Raw genomic sequence first — 19,560 nt, 5'->3', positions numbered from 1 at the left:
GACACATTATCGTACCGCTCGCCAGCCCTTTGGCTAACATACTGCCTTCTACGACAGCCAAATATTTAAAATTTTGACACCTCAGGCCAAAGTACCTGATGCTGTTTTTCGGCACCCCAGTTCCTATGTATTCGTGCATAGTTGAGTTGCTTGGCCTTGTACCCATGACAAACTTATGGCTTTTTGGCCGCAATTCTTCCATGAAGACCACTTTTGGCCAGACTTCTCCGACAGCATATGGGTGTACCTGGGTCCCATTGGTTTCTGCCAGTTCTGAGCTGATGGCACTGCTGGACATCTTCCGATTTCGAAGGGAAGTAAGCATGATGTGTCTTTCACCTGATGCACTAAGTTTCCTTGGCCAATTACTGCCTCTACGGTCCTCAATGTTGCCCGTTTCTTTATGCTTCAACGCTGAGAAATACAGGCAGGTACTTAGCAATCATTCAATACCATCAGGGAGGCATCTGATTGGCTCCAAATTTATTCAGAAGCAGGACAATGACCCTACACATAAAGCCAATGTCATTAAGAACTATCTACGGCGTAAAGAAGAACAAGGAATCCTGGAAGTGAAGATATGGTCCCTACAGAGCCCTGATCTCATCATCGAGTCGGTCTGTGAATATATGAAGACAGAAAAATTTGAGGAAGCCTACGTCCACAGAAGATCTGTGGCTAGTTCTCCAAGATGATCGGAACAACATCCCTGTCAAGTTCCTTCAAAAACTGTGTGCAAATGTACCTACAAGAACTGATGCTGTTTTTAAGGCAATGGGTGGTCACACCAAATATTAATTTGATTTAGATTCTGCTACTGTTTATTTTTATCATTTAACAAAATGCAAAGTGAATGAACTATTAATACGTGTGTGTGTGTGTGTGTGTGTGTGTGTGTGTGTGTGTGTGTGTGTGTGTGTGTGTGTGTATTATATACATATCTGCTGAGAGTGTACCCAAACTTAAGACCTCATCACAGCAAAGTAGGGTTCTCTAGCACTCTGCACTTGAGAAATAAATCCAGGCAAAACATAAGCTCTACAATACATTTCTATGGAGTCTGTTCCAGCATTCAATTTAAGAGCTCCTAAACAGCCTTCAATAGAGATCACTTTACATTCCCCACAGAAAATATATGGTGGAGTGAGAAAATACTGAATGGTCTGCAAGATACCACACATCTACAAATAAATGACCATAAAGTATAGCAACAAGATTTTAAATAGAAAAATGTAAAAATAATAATGGCATAACACTGACAGGATAAATGGATTTTTCTTAGTCACTTTAAAGCGGTTGACAGCTGCTCAGGTCACTCAAATACACCAAAACAATTCCATGTTGTGCACTTAATTCTGTTAAGTCTTTGAACATCAACAGGAAAAAAAACACTTCAACAGTTAGCTGCACATTAAAGATCACTTGAGTTTTACCTTGGCAAGGCGACCGGACTGTGACAGAGCGAGTACTCCAAAAAAGTTACCAAAGGCAGCATTCCGCACCGATTTCTGAAAGCAAAAATAAAAATATCTCGGCAATCACCTATGGTTGTTCACCAGGAATTAACTCAGTCCTAATTAAATCTCCGCTTACACAATAATAGACTTTATACACAAATCCACGAGAATGCAATTCCAGCTTCTACTTACATTACAGAGTATATTATGCACACCAGAAAACAACTGCAGTTTTAAAGTTGCAGTCAAATTACTACAGTGGAGGGCATTCACAAAAGCACAACACATTTACTGCGTACTACAAAATCATCTCTGACGTGTTTTATATAGTATTTAGACGGGCAGCGCACAGGAAGGGCAGAGGACATGAGTGGAGTGCAGGCATTCCATGTAATGTGTCGAGTAGGCTCAGTGGGTCCCCAAGTTTTCAAAGAGATTTCCTCTCTGGAGTGTGATCATTGAAACAATATAGGCTGCATTTTTAGCAGCATCTCTTGATGTGTGAATGCAATTTCTCAAGGTTTTGAATTATGCACCTGCTCAATCTACATGTAGATAAACATTTCTAAATGCACTGAGCGAGGAAAATAGGATTTTGGTACTTATCAGATAAATCCTTTTCTAACATTTTGTACAAGTTTTACTGAACCTACCACAAGAAAGGTGAAACTGCTCTGGGTGGGCGTCCAGTGCCCCCTGTGGATTCAAAGAAAAGGATTTATCTGGTAATGTACCAAAATCCTATTTTCTTTTTCATCCACTAGGGGTCACTGGAGTACTCTTGGGATGTACCAAAGTTTCCCCCTTGTACGGGAGAGCTGTTTGGCACCTGTAACATTATACGGCCAAAGCTAGAAGCTGATGCCGCAAACGTATTTAACTTGTAAAAGCGCACAAATGTGCGCACTGTTGACCATGTAGCCGCACAGCAAAGTTGCGTCGCAGAAGCTCCACGACCTGCTGCCAATGAAGAAAGGTCAGCTTAATCCACAGGTTCTCAAACTCGGTCCTCAGGACCCCACACAGTCCATGTTTTGCAGGTCACCCAGCAGCTGCACAGGTGTATTCATTAGTCACTAACACGTTTTAAAAGGTCCACAGGTGGAGCTAATTATTTCACTTGTGATTCTGTGAGGAAACCTGCAAAACATGCACTGTGTGGGGTCCTGAGGACCGAGTTTGAGAACCTGTGGCTTAATCCATCTCGCCAAGGTTTGCTTGGAAGCTGGCCAACCTATCTTGACTGCATCATAGAGAACAATCAATGTATCCATTTCACGTACCGTAGATGTTCGGGCTACATAAACGCGGAGTGCGCGTACTACATCCAAAGTAGCTGGAGTTCCTGCACCTTCTGATAAAACAGGTACTACGATTGGTTGATTTATGTGAAAAGAAGATACTACCTTTGGTAGAAAAGCGGGATTCGTCCGAAGTTTCGCTCTGTCATCATGAAACACCAGATACGGTGGCTTGCATGACAAGGCACGCAATTCTGAAACACGCCTTGCCGAAGCTAAGGCTAGGAGAAAAACTGTTTTCTAAGTTAGAAACTTAACATCCACGTGTTGTAAGGGATCAAAAATTGAAGACTGTAAAAAATCTAAAACCAGATTCAAGTCCCATGGTGCTGTCGGTGGTATAAATGGAGGTTGAACTCTGAGAACACCTTGCAGGAAAGTGTGAACTGTTGACAAAAGGGCCAAACGCCTTTGAAAGTAAATTGACAAGGAAGAGACCTGCACCTTTAGTTTAGCTAAACGTAGTCCTCCATCTAACCCAGACTGTAAAAACAGCAAAAAACCGAGATAACTTGAAAGATGTCGGAAACTTCCGAGCTTCACACCACCCTATATAAGCTGGGATCCGGTCTGAAGATCGACAGTGTCTAGGTCGACAATGTTTAGGTCGACCACTACAGGTCGACAGTCATTAAGCCGACAGGGTCAGAAGGTCGACAGGTCAAAAGGTCGACATGAGTTTTTCAATTATTTTTTTTTTTTTACTTTTTCATACTTAACGATCCACGTGGACTACGATTGGAACAGTAATCTGTGCTGAGCGAAGCGAGGCACCTTGCCTTCGCTCGCCATGCGAAGGGACACGGTGCACTAATTGGGGTTCCCGGTCACACTACGAAGAAAACGACAAAAAAAAACCTCATGTCGACCTTTTGACCTGTCAACCTAGAACACGTCGACCTTCTGACCCTGTTGACCTATAGTGGTCGACCTAAATATTGTCGACCTAGAAACAGTCGATCTAATGAGCCACACCCATATAACCTCGCCAAATTCTGTGATAATGAGCTACTATAAACGGGCTTCCTAGCACGTAACATGGTTGGTATCACAGACTCTGGAATGCCCTCATCTTAATAGAGCGGTTTCAAAAGCCACCCCATCAAACGCAGCTGTGCTAAATTGGTGTAAAGGAACGGAACCTGTTGCAGCATGTCTGGACGTAGCGGGAGCGGCCACGGATCGTCTGCGAGTAGACCGTGGAAATCCGAGAACCACGCTCTCCGAGGCCAATGACGCGCCACTAGTATGACGGTCGTGGACTCTCGTTTGATCCGCTTTAGCAACCGAGGAAGCAGCGGAAATGGTGAAAACAGATACACAAGGCTGTACGGACACGCGAATTGTGAGAGCATCCACTGCCACTGCCTTTGGATCTCTTGTTCTGGACACATACTGGGGTGTTTGATGAGTTTGGCTAGATGCCATTAGATCCACCTGTGGGTAACTCCACCATTGGACCAACAGCTGGAACACTTCTGGATTTAACGCCCAATCTCCTGGATGAAAATCCTGACGGCTGAAATAATCCACTTCCCAGTTGTCTACTCCTGGAATGAATACTGCCGACAATATCACCTGGTGATGGTCGGCCCAATTCAGGATTCAAGTAATTTCTCGCATGGCCATGCGAGTTAGAGTTCCTCCTTGTTTGTTGATACATGCGACTGCCGTTGCATTGTCTGACTGAATCTGGACAGTCAGACTGGAGCAAGCGCACTACCTGTTGCAGCGCATTGTAAATTGCTCCAAGTTCCAGGACATTTATTGACAGTATTCTTTAGCAATCTGACCATAGGCCCTGAAACAGACAATGAAGGACCACTGCTCCTCAACCTCTGAGACTTCGGTCCATCATCAGAATTATCCAATTCTAGACTCCGAACCTTTTTCCTGTGGTGAGACTTTGCACGTGGAGCCACCAGAGCAGTGATACTCTGAGCCTTGGAGACAACCGAACCAACTGATGGATTTGTAGATGTGAGCCTAACCACTGTGCGAGAAGATCCAGTTGAAAAGGGCGTAAGTGAAATCTTCCGTACTGGATTGCCACCATCTATCCTAACAGTTGAATGCACAGAGACTGTCCGTGGTTTGATCACTAGCTGTACCAGATGACGAATACTTTGTGCTTTCTGTTCTGGCAGGTAAATTCGTTGATCCACTGTATTGAGAATCATTCCTAGGAATTGAAGTCTTTGAGACCGAATCAGGCTTGATTTCTTGAAGTTGATAATCCAACCGTGCTGAACTAGTACATTGTACGTTAGTAAGGCATTGTGAAGGAGTATTTGTTGAGACGGAGCTTTGATGAGAAGATCGTCTAAGTATGGAACAATTATCACTCCCAGGTATCACAGATGAGCTATTATCACAGACATCACCTTTGTGAATACCCGAGGCGCTGATGAGAGGTCAAACGGTAGTGCCTGAAATTGATAATGGTTTTGTTGTACTGCAAACCTTAAGTACACCTGATGTGGTCGCCAAATTGGAATGTGCAAGTACGCATCCTTGAGAGCTAACAAAATTGTGAATTCCTGTGGTTCTAAACCTGCAATCACTGACCGCAGGGATTCCATTTTGAATCTGTAGTAAGTGATGTACTGATTGAGCCCCTTGAGGTTCAATATCGGTCTGACAGAACCGTCCGGCTTTGGTACTAAAAAAAAAAAAAAAAGATTGGAATAACAACCTTGACCCTGTTGGTGAACTGGGACTGAAAATCTAACTGCGGAATCTACGAGAGACTGAATCGCGTTCTGCAGCACTGCGTTTTTGTCTCCTGACACAGGTAGGCCTGTCTTGAAAAATCGCATTGGTGGTAGACAATTTTGTAACCTCTGAACCCTAAATTGCGGATCCACCTATCTGTTGATGTCTGAAACCACCCCAAGTGATGAAACGACTGAAGACGTGCTCCCACAACTGAAGATCCGAGATGAGCTGGAAGCCCGTCATGCCACTGGCTTGTCAGCGGCCCTTGTGTCCTGTCGACTGTTAGTGGTTTGTTGAAAACCACATCCTCTACCACGTCTACTCTGTATGGTTGTTCCTCTAGCACGGCCTCGAAAGGACTGAGTTCAAAAACATTTGAACGCTGATCCAGTGTATTTTCGTTTTGGAACTGGTGTGGGCAATGGTAGGAAAACAAACTTTCCCCCAGTGGCCTGAGAAATCCATTTGTCTAATTCAGGACCAAACAACATATCGCCAGTGTCAGGCAACGCGTCTATTCCTCGTTTTGACTCTGCCTGCCAAGAACGGAGCCAAAGCGCCCGTTGGGCCGCAACTAGAGACGATGAAAGGCAAGAACTAACTTGGCCGACGTCCATAAAAGCCGTACCTAAATATTCAGCCGATTCACAAATGTGATCAGCAAGAAGTATAAGCTGGTTTAAGGGGAGATCCTGTTGCAGGCCCAACTTGAGCTGTGTTGCCCATGCAACTACAGCCTTGCTAACCCAAACTCCAACCAAAGCAGGTCTAAGCAACACTCCTACTGCTGTATACATTGACTTTAGCATAGCTTCCAGCTTATGCTCTGACGGGTCCTTAAACGTCGCAGCAGCTGGGACTGGAATAGTTAACTTCTTGGAAAGTTTGGACACTGAGGAGTCCACCGCCGGTGGAGTTTCCCATTTCATAGTCAGACTCTGGGAACGGGTAGTTAGACAGAAACAGTATAGGCATAGAAAACCGTTTATCCGGATTCTTCCATGCTCTTTTTAACTGCTTATTAATAGAATCTGAATAAGGAAAACACACAGGTGCTCTGTTTTATTGCGAATAAAACCTCATCATTTGAAAGAGGTTCTTCAGTCTCAGTATAATTCAAAACCTGACGTACTGCCCTGATGAGATTATCAATGGCGAGGCTATCAGTAACCTCACTATCTGACTCCTGGCCCAATTCACCTTCCTCATGTTCCTCCTGAGGTAACAGGTCTTGCATGAAATCGTCAGAATGCAACACAGCTGACACGGTATGTTATGAGACCACAGATGACCTGCACTGCTGTAAACCTTGCAAAGTCCTTGACATCGCCTGAGCCCACTCCGGCAGCTCAGATGGTATCAACCTAGCTTCAGCTCTATTTATTTATTTATTACCAGTTATTTATATAGCGCACACATATTCCGCAGCACTTTACAGAGAATAATTGTCCATTCACATCAGTCCCTGTCCCACTGGAGCTTACAATCTATATTCCCTACCACATGTACACACACATTCACACAAGGGTTAATTTTGTTAGGAGCCAATTAACCTACCAGTATATTTTTGGATTGTGGGAGGAAACCGGAGTACCCGGAGGAAACCCACGCAAGTACGGGGAGAATATACAAACTCCACACAGTTAGGGCCATTGTGGGAATTGAACCCATGACCTCAGTGCTGTGAGGCAGTAATGCTAACCATTACACCATCCGTAGCTCTAGCTGTCTCACGCTCCTTACGTGCAGCTGCCAACTCTGATTGTAAGCCAGTCATCACACCTGCCATCACTGCCCAAGGCGGATCAGGGGAAAAGGTTATATTTGTACCCGTATGTGCAAGACACACTGTGCCCTCAGGCAACATAGTCATATAGAAAAAATTGGGTGGTAGAGAAAGTATTCCCTCAGGCGCTCATCATCAATATACAGATAAAAATGAAAAGGAGTAATACATCCCTTATTCAGTAGAGGAGATCCAGAAAACACTAGGGATTCTTCTTCACTTTTCAATATCTCACAAATACAGGAGAATATGTAAAAAAGAAATCATAACATGTGTGGTACAATCACAATTTAATGTTAAAACACTAACACACATTAGACAAACACAATTCACAGTAGAAAACTATCCAAAGGTTCCGCTGCAGGCGGGAAGCCAGAATAATTACTAGCAAATAATGAGAACTGGTTTTTGTCAGCTCTCAAAATAGCAGTTTGTAATACAGTCACCAAGCCTCTCTCCGGAAAAGGCCACTGGAACTGGTGTTTTGGCAATCAATTCAGCTTTCCTGGTCCTTTAGCAACAGCAGCTTTGGAATCCGGTATGTCCCTTAGATACCAACGCGTTTCCATCCGCGATGCTGCAGGTCTTTTTCAAGGTGAAGTAAGGGACAGTGTTCTAATCCATGTATTTATTCAAACATCCACCAATAGAAATCCTAATCCTTCATTACATTCAGCTGTATTTTCACAGATGAAAAATTACCATGGAGATGCAATCCTCCTATCCTGAACATTACTCTCCGATATGTCACTTCCGGGGGTGTGGTTTTCCAACCACTATTTACATAGTTGCCAACCACTGACCTAATATCCTCTACCCCCGCTTGTTACTTCCGGAAATATAACCCAAATCCCAACAGTGCTTTAAATAGCCCATTACTGTCCTTCCTAATGTGTATATCAGTGGTTGCGGAGACCTCCGTCAGCCACTCCTGTTCGGATAGCGGGGCCTTCCGCCAACCAAACGCGTCCCGCGGCGGGACTTCCGCCAACCATCCATACAGGGCAAATGTCGTGGAGGCTTCCGCCAACCACTCGACATCCGCTTTGACAGCCAGCTCCGTCATATCCTGTGACGCGGGCTCTCTCCCAACCCCGTCACTTCCGGTAAAATCGGACTTCGGGCAGCTGGGTTTTTTTTCATAGAATTGCACTAATTCCTTAGGACAACTGGGAATGGGAACTTCCGCCAACCCTTAGATTACTACATTGCCATCCATAAGGGCCGGAAGTGATCACACTGATCCGATTGCATCCCCATAGTAAATTCAATAAAATATCACTATTAACAATTAAACAAATTAAAAATGAAAAAATAGAAAAAAACGGTCCTTCAGAAGATTTCATACCTAGAGATAGAAATAATTTAATTAGGGCACTTATAAAATCCTTGAATCATACAAATACATAAAAATTATAAAAACCATTTGAGTTCAAAATCGTTATTTAACCCAAATGGATGCAGTGTATTAAAATCATAGATAAACTGCATTTCGCTTTTTGCTAAAACCGACATAGTATCTTTTTGTCTATTTGTAGGTTTAATTAATTTAAAACCAGCAAATCTAACTATATCTTTTACAGAGCTATTATGGTGAGTCTTAAAATGATTGGACAACGCATGGGTAGTTAAACCCTTTTTAATATGTCTGCAATGTTCACTTATGCGTATTTTTAACGATCTTGTAGTACGCCCAATGTAAAATAAATGACATGAACACTCTATAAAATATATAACGTTTTTTTTTTTAAATTGTTTATTTAATTTTACAAGTTATAAAGGATTACAACGACCCCCCACCACACGTGGGGTAAGCCTTTTCGTTAAACAATATAATACTAAGCGCAGAAATGTAACCACGGGAAACAGCAGTGAAATAATAAGAATTTACTTACCGATAATTCTATTTCTCATAGTCCGTAGTGGATGCTGGGGACTCCGTCAGGACCATGGGGAATAGCGGGCTCCGCAGGAGACAGGGCACATCTAAAAAGCTTTTTAGGTCACATGGTGTGTACTGGCTCCTCCCCCTATGACCCTCCTCCAAGCCTCAGTTAGGTACTGTGCCCGGACGAGCGTACACAATAAGGAAGGATCTTGAATCCCGGGTAAGACTCATACCAGCCACACCAATCACACCGTACAACTTGTGATCTGAACCCAGTTAACAGTATGATAACAAAACGAAGTAGCCTCTGAAAAAATGGCTCACAACAATAGTAATAACCCGATTTTTGTAACAATAACTATGTACAAGCATTGCAGACAATCCGCACTTGGGATGGGCGCCCAGCATCCACTACGGACTATGAGAAATAGAATTATCGGTAAGTAAATTCTTATTTTCTCTAACGTCCTAGTGGATGCTGGGGACTCCGTCAGGACCATGGGGATTATACCAAAGCTCCCAAACGGGCGGGAGAGTGCGGATGACTCTGCAGCACCGAATGAGAGAACTCCAGGTCCTCCTTAGCCAGAGTATCAAAATTTGTAAAATTTTACAAACGTGTTCTCCCCTGACTACGTAGCTGCTCGGCAAAGTTGTAATGCCGAGACTCCTCGGGCAGCCGCCCAGGATGAGCCCACCTTCCTTGTGGAATGGGCATCTACATATTTCGTCTGTGGCAGGCCTGCCACAGAATGTGCAAGCTGAATTGTACTACAAATCCAGCGTGCAATAGACTGCTTAGAAGCATGAGCACCCAGCTTGTTGGGTGTATACAGTATAAACAGCAAGTCAGACTTTCTGACTCCAGCCGTCCTAACTATATATATATATATATATATATATATATATATATATATATATATATATATATATATATATATTTATTTTTTAGGGCCCTGACCACGTCTAGTAACTTGGAGTCCTCCAAGTCCCTAGTAGCCGCAGGCACCACAAGAGGTTGTTTCAGGTGAAAACGCTGACACCCCTTTATGAAGAAACTGGAGACGAGTCCCAGTTCTGTCCTGTTCAAATGGAAAATTTTAATATGGGCTTTTGTAAGACAAAGCCGCCCATTCTGACAATCGCCTGGCCGAGGCCAGGGCTAACAACATGGTCACTTCCCATGTGAGATATTTGTCAACAGCATGGTCACTTTCCATGTGAGATATTTCAAATCCACAGATTTGAGCGGTTCAAACCAATATGATTTTAAGAAATCCCAACACTATGTTGAGATCTCACGGTGCCCCTAGGGGCACAAAAAAGCTGTATATGCAATACATCCTTTACAATCTGGACTTCAGGAACTGAAGTCAATTCTTTCTGGAAGAAAATCTACAGGGCCGAAATTTAAATGTTAATGAACCCCAATTTGAGGTCCAAAACACTCCTGTTTTCAGGAAGTGTAGAAATTGACCTAGTTGAATTTCCGTCGTGGAGCCTTCCTGGCCTCACCCACGCAACATATTTTCACCACATGTGGTGATGACGTTGTGCGGTCACCTCCTTCCTGGCTTTGACCAAGGTAGGTATGACCTCTTATGGAATGCCTTTTCCCCTCAGGATCCGGCATTCAACCGCCATGCCGTCAAACGCAGCCGCGGTAAGTCTTGGAATAGACATGGTACTTGCTGAATCAAGTCCCTTCTTAGCTCCCCAGGCCCTTAGTCCTCTGTGAGCATTTCTTGAAGTTCCGGGTACCAAGTCCCTCTTGGCCAATCCGGAGCCACTAGTATAGTTCATACTCCTCTATGTCTTATAATTCTCAATACCCTGGTTATGAGAAACAGAGGAGGGAACACATACACAGACTGGTACACCCACGGTGTTACCAGAACATCCACAGCTATCGCCTGAAGGTCTCATGACCTGGCGGAATACCTGTCCCGTTTTTTGTTCGGGCGGGACGCCATCATGTCCACCTTTGGTCTTTGCCAACGGTCCACAATCATGTTGAAAAACTTCCCTATGAAGTTTCCACTCTCCCGGGTGGAGGTCATGCCTGCTGAGGAAGTCTGCTTCCCAGTCGTCCACTCCCGGAAAGAACACTGCTGACAGTGCTATCACATGATTTTCCGCCTAGCGAAAAATCCTTGCAGTTTTCACTGCCCTCCTGCTTCTTGTGCCGCCCTTCTGTTTACGTGGGCGACTGCCGTGATGTTATCCCACTGGATCAATACCGGCTGACCTTGAAGCAGAGGTCTAGCTAAGTTTAGAGCATTATAAATTTGCTCTAAGCTTATTTATGCGGAGAGAATTCTCCAGACTTAATCACACTTCCCTGGAAATTTTTTCCCTGTGTGACTGTTCCCCAGCCTCTCAGGCTGGCCTCCGTGGTCACCGGCATCCAATCCTGAATGCCGAATCTGCGGCCCTCTAGAAGATGAGCACTCTGTAATCACCACAGGAGAGACACCCTTTTCCTTGGATATAGGGTTATCCGCTGATGCATCTGAGGATGCGATCCGGACCATTTGTCCAGCAGATCCCACCGAAGAGTTCTTGCGGGAAATCTGCCGAATGGAATTGCTTCGTAATAAGCCACCATTTTTACCAGGACTCTTGTGCAATGATGCACTGACACTTTTCCTGGTTTTAGGAGGATCCCGATTAGCTCGGATAACTCCCTGGTTTTCTCCACTGGGAGAAACACGTTTTTCTGGACTGTGTCCAGAATCTTCCCTAGGAACAGTAGACGTGTCGTCGGAAAAAGCTGCGATTTTGGAATATTTAGAATCCACTCGTGCTGTCGTAGAACTACTTAAGATAGTGCTACTCCGACCTCCAACTGTTCTCTGGACCTTGCCCTTATCAGGAAAGCGTCCATGTTTCTTTTAAGAAAAATCCTCATTCCGGCCATTACCTTGGTAAAGACCCGGGGCGCCGTGGACAATCCAAACGGCAGCGTCTGAACTGATAGTGACAGTTCTGTACCAGGAACCTGAAGTACCCTTGGTGAGAAGGGCAAATTTGGACCTGTAGGTAAACGTCCCTGATATCCAGTGACATCATATCGTCCCCTTCTTCCTGGTTCGCTATCACTGCTCCGAGTGACTCCATCTTGATTTGAACGCTTGTATGTAAGTGTTCAAATATTTCAGATCTCACCGAGCCGGTTGGCTTCAGTACCACAATATAGTGTGGAATACTACCCCCTTCCTTGTTGTAAGAAGGGTACTTTGATTATCACCTGCTGGGAATACAGCCTGTGAATTGTGTGAGGGGGAGACGTCTCGAATTTCCAATGTACACCTGGGATATTACATGTAGGATCCCGGAGTTCCCTTGCGAGTGTTGCTGAAACTCTTGAGATGACCCCCTACCGCACCTGAGTCCGCTTGTACGGCCCCAGCGTTATGCTGCGGACTTGGCAGAAGCCGTGAGGAGCTTCTGTTCCTGGGAATGAGCTGCTTGCTGCAGTCTTCTTCCCTTTCCTCTCCCCCTGGGCAGATATGACTGGCCTTCGCCCGCCTGCCCGTATGGGGACGAAAGGACTGAGACTGAAAAGACTGTGTCCTTTTCTGCCAATATGTGACTCGGGGTAACAAAAGGTGGATTTTTCAGCTGTTGCCATGGCCACCAGGTCCAATGGACCGCCCCTTTATACGGCAATACTTCCATATGCCGTCTGGAATCTGCCTCACCTGACCACTGTCGTGTCTTCGTCTGGCAGATATGTACATCACATTTACTCTTGATGCCAGAATGCAAATATGCCTCTGCGCATCACACATATATAGAAATGCATCCTTAAAATGCTCTATAGACAATAAAATCCTGTCCCTGTCAAGGGTATCAAAATTTTCAGTCAGGAAATCCGACCAAGCCCCCTCAGCGCTGCACATCCAGGCTGAGGCGATTGCTGGTCGTAGTATAACACCAGTATGTGTGTATATACTGTTATGATATTTTCCAGCTTCCTATCAGCTGGCTCCTTGAGGGCGGCCGTATCTGGAAACGGTAACGCCATGTTTTTTTATAAGCGTGTGAGCGCCTTGTCCACCCTAAGGTGTGTTTTCCAACTCGCCCTTACTACTGGCGGGAAAAAGGGTATACCGCCCATAACTTTCTGTCGGAGGAACCCCACGTATCATCACACACTTCATTTAATTTATCTGATTCAGGCAAAACTACAAGTAGTTTATTCCCACCCTACAAAATACCCTTATTTGTGGTACTTGTGGTATCAGAAATACGTAACACCTCCTTCATTGCCCTTAACATGTAACTTGTGGCCCTAAAGGAAAAATACGTTTGTTTCTTCACCGTCGACACTGGGGTCAGTGTCCGTGTCAGTGTCTGTCGACCGACTGAGGTAAATGGGCGTTTTTACAAGCCCCTGACGGTGTCTGAGACGCCTGGACCGATACTAATTTGTCCGCCGGCTGTCTCATGTCGTCAACCGGCTTGCAGCGTGTTGACATTATCACGTAATTCCATAAGTAAGCCATCCATTCTGGTGTCGACTCCCTAGAGAGTGACATCACCATTACAGGCAATTTTCTCCGTACCAACATTTTCCTCATACATGTCGACACACACGTACCGACCTACAGCACACACATACAGGGAATGCTCTGATAGAGGACAGGACCCACTAGCCCTTTGGGGAGACAGAGGGAGAGTTTGCCAGCACACACCAAAAGCGCCATAATGTATATAACAACCCTAGAAGGTGTTGTTTCTATATATGGGCTCTTAATATATAATTATATCGCCAATTTATGCCCCCCTTCTCTTTAACCCTGTTTCTGTAGTGCAGGGGAGAGTGGGAGCCTTCCTCACCAGCGGAGCTGGTCAGGAAAATGGCGCTGAGTGCTGAGGAGAATAAGCTCCGCCCCTTTCACGGCGGGCTTTTCTCCCGGTTATTAGGAAAACTGGCCTGGGTTAAATACATACATATAGCCTTAATGGCTATATGTGATGTATTTATTTGCCAAATAGGTATTTATATTGCTGCCCAGGGCGCCCCCAGCAGCGCCCTGCACCCTCCGTGACCGTGTCAGTGAGCCGTGTAGCAACAATGGCGCACAGCTGCAGTGCTGTGCGCTACCTCTCTGAAGACTGTGAAGTCTTCTGCCGCCTGTTTCCGGACCTCCGTTCCGCCGTCTTTCTTCAGCGTCTGTAAGGGGGATCGGCGGCGCGGCTCCGGGACGAACCCCAGGCTGACCTGTGTTCCGACTCCCTCTGGAGCTCAGTGTCCAGTAGCCTAAAACTTCAATCCTCCTGCACGCAGGTGAGTTGCAAGTCTCTCCCCTAAGTCCCTCGTTGCAGTGATCCTGTCGCCAGCAGGAATCACTGATTAGAAACCTAAAAAAAAACTTTACTAAACAGCTCCTTAAGAGAGCCATCCAGTTTGCACCCTTCTCGGACGGGCACAAAAACCTAACTGAGGCTTGGAGGAGGGTCATAGGGGGAGGAGCCAGTACACACCATGTGACCTAAAAAGCTTTTTAGATGTGCCCTGTCTCCTGCGGAGCCCGCTATTCCCCATGGTCCTGACGGAGTCCCCAGCATCCACTAGGACGTTAGAGAAATACATCTGGAGTTACAAAAACAGTACAATCAGATGGGAACCAAACATTAAGCTCGTGGCTATAGCAGTAGAGAGGAGAAAACTAAAGACATAGCAAGAAAAGAGAGAGGAAAAGAAGGGAAAGACGGGGGGAGGAATAGAGTAGGGGTAGAAAAGACAGGGTTAGGGGGAACCGCCGGTGCGTCCCCAGACGCCACAATCCCCGCTCAGAGCGCTAGTGTAAAATGGAGAATAACCGTTGGGGAACACAGAAAGGGAACACTTAGAAGTAAAACCCAATCTACTCGATAGGTCAGGAGACTACAGAAATCATAGTAGGAGAGCCCCCGAGCCCCCAGGGGAGCTTATTCTATTTGCGGGAGCCTGAGAGTCGAACCATAGTTCCCAGATCAGAAGAAACTGGAAAGATCTATTATGAAGGTATGCAGTCATTTTTTCCATGCTTGCGAAGAACCATACTTTATCGATAACCTGTTTGATAGGGGGGGCCTCTCTCTGTTTCCATTGGAGGGCAATTGAGCACCTGGCCGCGTTTAAGATCTGTGTCAGTAATTTACTGGCTTGTGGAGGGACGTTAACAATGGGGAGGCCTAGTAGAAAAGACCAAGGGTCTTTGCATATTTGGGTCTGGAGCACTGTACTCATCAGACGTGCGACTGAGTCCCAGAATAGCGTGATCTTAGGGCACGTCCACCAGATGTGGAGGAAAGAGCCCTGACCGCCGCATCCTCTCCAGCACATGGGCGAAGAGGAGGGAAACATTTTGTGGAGTCTAGAGGGGACAAAATACCACCTATATAATATTTTGTAGGCGTTTTCCTTTACTAAAGTTGAAATGGAGGATTTCGCGGCCGCAGTGAAGACATCCGACCAGTCATAGTCATCAGGCAGCGGTCCTAGGTCTCGTTCCCACTGGAGCACAAAGGCCGGGGTCGCCGACTGGCCCCATGCCTGGAGAAGGGAGTACAGTAGGGAAATGATTCTTCGGACAAGCGGTTTGTGATAGCAATAGGACTCCATGGTGGATAAAGGTTGGAACGGGGCCGAGTTCGATAAAGAAGAGACAAAATGTCTTAATTGGAGATAGGTAAAAGGATTAGCTTCCGGGAAGTTATTTTTTGATATGATCTCCGGTAAGGGTGCACAGGTACCCTCGTGTAGTACGTCCAGAACAAAGCGGATATTCCTCTCCAACCAGAGAGTGACCCGGAGCGAAAGAAGGGTTATCCCACAAGGGGGTAATATATAACGTTTTTGACATTGCAGGTAATAAAAATAAGATTTTACTTACCGATAAATCTATTTCTCGTAGTCCGTAGTGGATGCTGGGACTCCGTCAGGACCATGGGGATTAGCGGCTCCGCAGGAGACAGGGCACAAAAATAAAAGCTTTAGGACTAGGTGGTGTGCACTGGCTCCTCCCCCTATGACCCTCCTCCAAGCCTCAGTTAGGATACTGTGCCCGGACGAGCGTACACAATAAGGAAGGATTTTGAATCCCGGGTAAGACTCATACCAGCCACAACAATCACACCGTACAACTTGTGATCTGAACCCAGTTAACAGTATGACAAACGTAGGAGCCTCTGAACAGACGGCTCACAACAATAACAACCCGATTTTTTTGTAACAATAACTATGTACAAGTATTGCAGACAATCCGCACTTGGGATGGGCGCCCAGCATCCACTACGGACTACGAGAAATAGATTTATCGGTAAGTAAAATCTTATTTTCTCTGACGTCCTAGTGGATGCTGGGACTCCGTCAGGACCATGGGGATTATACCAAAGCTCCCAAACGGGCGGGAGAGTGCGGATGACTCTGCAGCACCGAATGAGAGAACTCCAGGTCCTCTTTAGCCAGGGTATCAAATTTGTAGAATTTTACAAACGTGTTCTCCCCCGACCACGTAGCTGCTCGGCAGAGTTGTAATGCCGAGACCCCTCGGGCAGCCGCCCAAGATGAGCCCACCTTCCTTGTGGAATGGGCCTTGATAGATTTAGGCTGTGGCAGGCCTGCCACAGAATGTGCAAGTTGAATTGTGCTACAAATCCAACGAGCAATCGTCTGCTTAGAAGCAGGAGCACCCAGCTTGTTGGGTGCATACAGTATAAACAGCGAGTCAGATTTTCTGACTCCAGCCGTCCTTGAAATATATATTTTCAATGCCCTGACAACGTCCAGCAACTTGGAATCCTCCAAATCGCTAGTAGCCGCAGGCACCACAATAGGCTGGTTCAGGTGAAACGCTGAAACCACCTTAGGCAGAAACTGAGGATGCGTCCGCAGTTCTGCCCTGTCCGAATGGAAAATCAGATATGGGCTTTTATACGATAAAGCCGCCAATTCTGACACTCTCCTGGCTGAAGCCAGGGCCAGTAGCATGGTTACTTTCCATGTAAGATATTTCAAATCCACTGATTTGAGTGGCTCAAACCAATGGGATTTGAGAAAATCCAAAACTACATTAAGATCCCACGGAGCCACTGGGGGCACAACCGGGGCTGTATATGTAGTACTCCTTTTACAAAAGTCTGGACTTCAGGAACTGAAGCCAATTCTTTTTGGAAGAAAATCGACAGGGCCGAAATTTGAACCTTAATGGACCCTAATTTGAGGCCCATAGACAATCCTGTTTGCAGGAAATGTAGGAATCGACCCAGTTGAAATTCCTCCGTCGGGGCCTTCCTGGCCTCACACCACGCAACATATTTTCTCCAAATGCGGTGATAATGTTGTGCAGTCACCTCCTTCCTGGCTTTTACCAGGGTAGGGATGACCTCTTCCGGAATGCCTTTTTCCCTTAGAATTCGGCGTTCAACCGCCATGCCATCAAACGCAGCCGCGGTAAGTCTTGGAATAGACACGGTCCCTGCTGAAGCAGGTCCCGTCTTAGAGGTAGAGGCCACGGATCTTCCGTGAGCATCTCCTGAAGTTCCGGGTACCAAGTTCTTCTTGGCCAATCTGGAGCCACGAGTATCGTTCTTACTCCCCTTTGCCGTATAATTCTCAGTACTTTTGGTATGAGAGGCAGAGGAGGAAACACATACACTGACTGGAACACCCACGGTGTTACCAGAGCGTCCACAGCTATTGCCTGAGGGTCTCTTGACCTGGCGCAATACCTGTCCAGTTTTTTGTTGAGGCGGGACGCCATCATATCCACCTTTGGTTTTTCCCAACGGTTCACAATCATGTGGAAGACTTCTGGATGAAGTCCCCACTCTCCCGGGTGTAGATCGTGTCTGCTGAGGAAGTCCGCTTCCCAGTTGTCCACTCCCGGAATGAACACTGCTGACAGTGCTATCACATGATCTTCCGCCCAGCGAAGAATCCTTGCAGCTTCTGCCATTGCCCTCCTGCTTCTTGTGCCGCCCTGTCTGTTTACGTGGGCGACTGCCGTGATGTTGTCCGACTGGATCAACACCGGCTGACCCTGAAGCAGGGGTTTTGCCAGGCTTAGAGCATTGTAAATCGCTCTTAGCTCCAGTATATTTATGTGAAGAGACATCTCCAGGCTTGACCACACTCCCTGGAAGTTTCTTCCCTGTGTGACCGCTCCCCAGCCTCTCAGACTGGCATCCGTGGTCACCAGGACCCAGTCCTGTATGCCGAATCTGCGGCCCTCTAACAGATGAGCACTCTGCAACCACCACAGAAGAGACACCCTTGTCCGTGGAGACAAAGTTATCCGCTGATGCATCTGCAGATGCGATCCGGACCATTTGTCCAGCAGATCCCACTGAAAAGTTCGTGCGTGGAATCTGCCGAATGGAATCGCTTCGTAAGAAGCCACCATTTTTCCCAGGACTCTTGTGCATTGATGCACAGACACTTTTCCTGGTTTTAGGAGGTTCCTGACGAGTTCGGATAACTCCCTGGCTTTCTCCTCCGGAAGAAACACCTTTTTCTGAACCGTGTCCAGAATCATTCCCAGGAACAGCAGACGTGTCGTCGGGGTCAATTGAGATTTTGGAAAATTCAGAATCCACCCGTGCTGTTGCAGCACTACTTGGGTTAGTGCTACTACGTCCCCCAGCTGTTCTCTGGACCTTGCCCTCATCAGGAGATCGTCCAAGTAAGGGATAATTAATACGCCTTTTCTTCGCAGAAGAAACATCATTTCGGCCATTACCTTGGTAAAGACCCGAGGTGCCGTGGACAATCCAAACGGCAGCGTCTGAAACTGATAATGACAGTTTTGCACCACGAACCTGAGGTACCCTTGATGTGAAGGGCAAATTGGGACATGCAGGTAAGCATCCTTGATGTCCAGGGACACCATAAAGTCCCCTTCTTCCAGATTCGCTATCACTGCTCTGAGTGACTCCATCTTGAACTTGAATTTTTGTATGTACAGGTTCAAAGATTTCAGATTTAGAATAGGTCTTACCGAGCCGTCCGGCTTCGGTACCACAAATAGTGTGGAATAATACCCCTTTCCCTGTTGTAGGAGGGGTACCTTGACTATCACCTGCTGAGAATACAGCTTGTGAATGGCTTCCAATACCGTCGCCCTGTCTGAGGGAGACGTTGGCAGAGCAGACTTTAGGAACCGGCGAGGGGGAGACTTCTCGAATTCCAACCTGTAACCCTGAGATACTACCTGCAGGATCCAGAGGTCCACCTGTGAGTGAGCCCACTGTGCGCTGAAATTCTTGAGTCGACCCCCCACCGCCCCTGAGTCTGCTTGTAAAGCCCCAACGTCATGCTGAGGGCTTTGCAGAAGCCGGGGAGGGCTTCTGCTCCTGGGAGGGAGCTGCTTGGTGCACTCTCTTACCCTTTCCTTTGCCTCGGGGCAGATATGACTG

The 19,560-nt window shown here is 46.3% G+C and overlaps 1 protein-coding gene across 1 annotated transcript in view; it reads right to left on the bottom strand.

Moving 5' to 3' along the window:
- Positions 1-19,560, bottom strand: part of MYBBP1A (MYB binding protein 1a) — a 273,632-nt gene that overhangs the window by 220,244 nt on the left and 33,828 nt on the right. The window contains exon 4 of the mRNA XM_063953716.1: positions 1,434-1,508. Within this exon, the coding sequence (XP_063809786.1) occupies positions 1,434-1,508 (75 nt within the window). The remainder of the gene's footprint in view (positions 1-1,433; positions 1,509-19,560) is intronic.

The sequence above is a fragment of the Pseudophryne corroboree genome, chromosome 2 (genome assembly GCF_028390025.1).
Source record: "Pseudophryne corroboree isolate aPseCor3 chromosome 2, aPseCor3.hap2, whole genome shotgun sequence".
Lineage (NCBI taxonomy): Eukaryota > Metazoa > Chordata > Amphibia > Anura > Myobatrachidae > Pseudophryne > Pseudophryne corroboree.
Note: the sequence above shows the minus strand (reverse complement) of the source record. Positions and strands in the feature narration are given on the sequence as shown.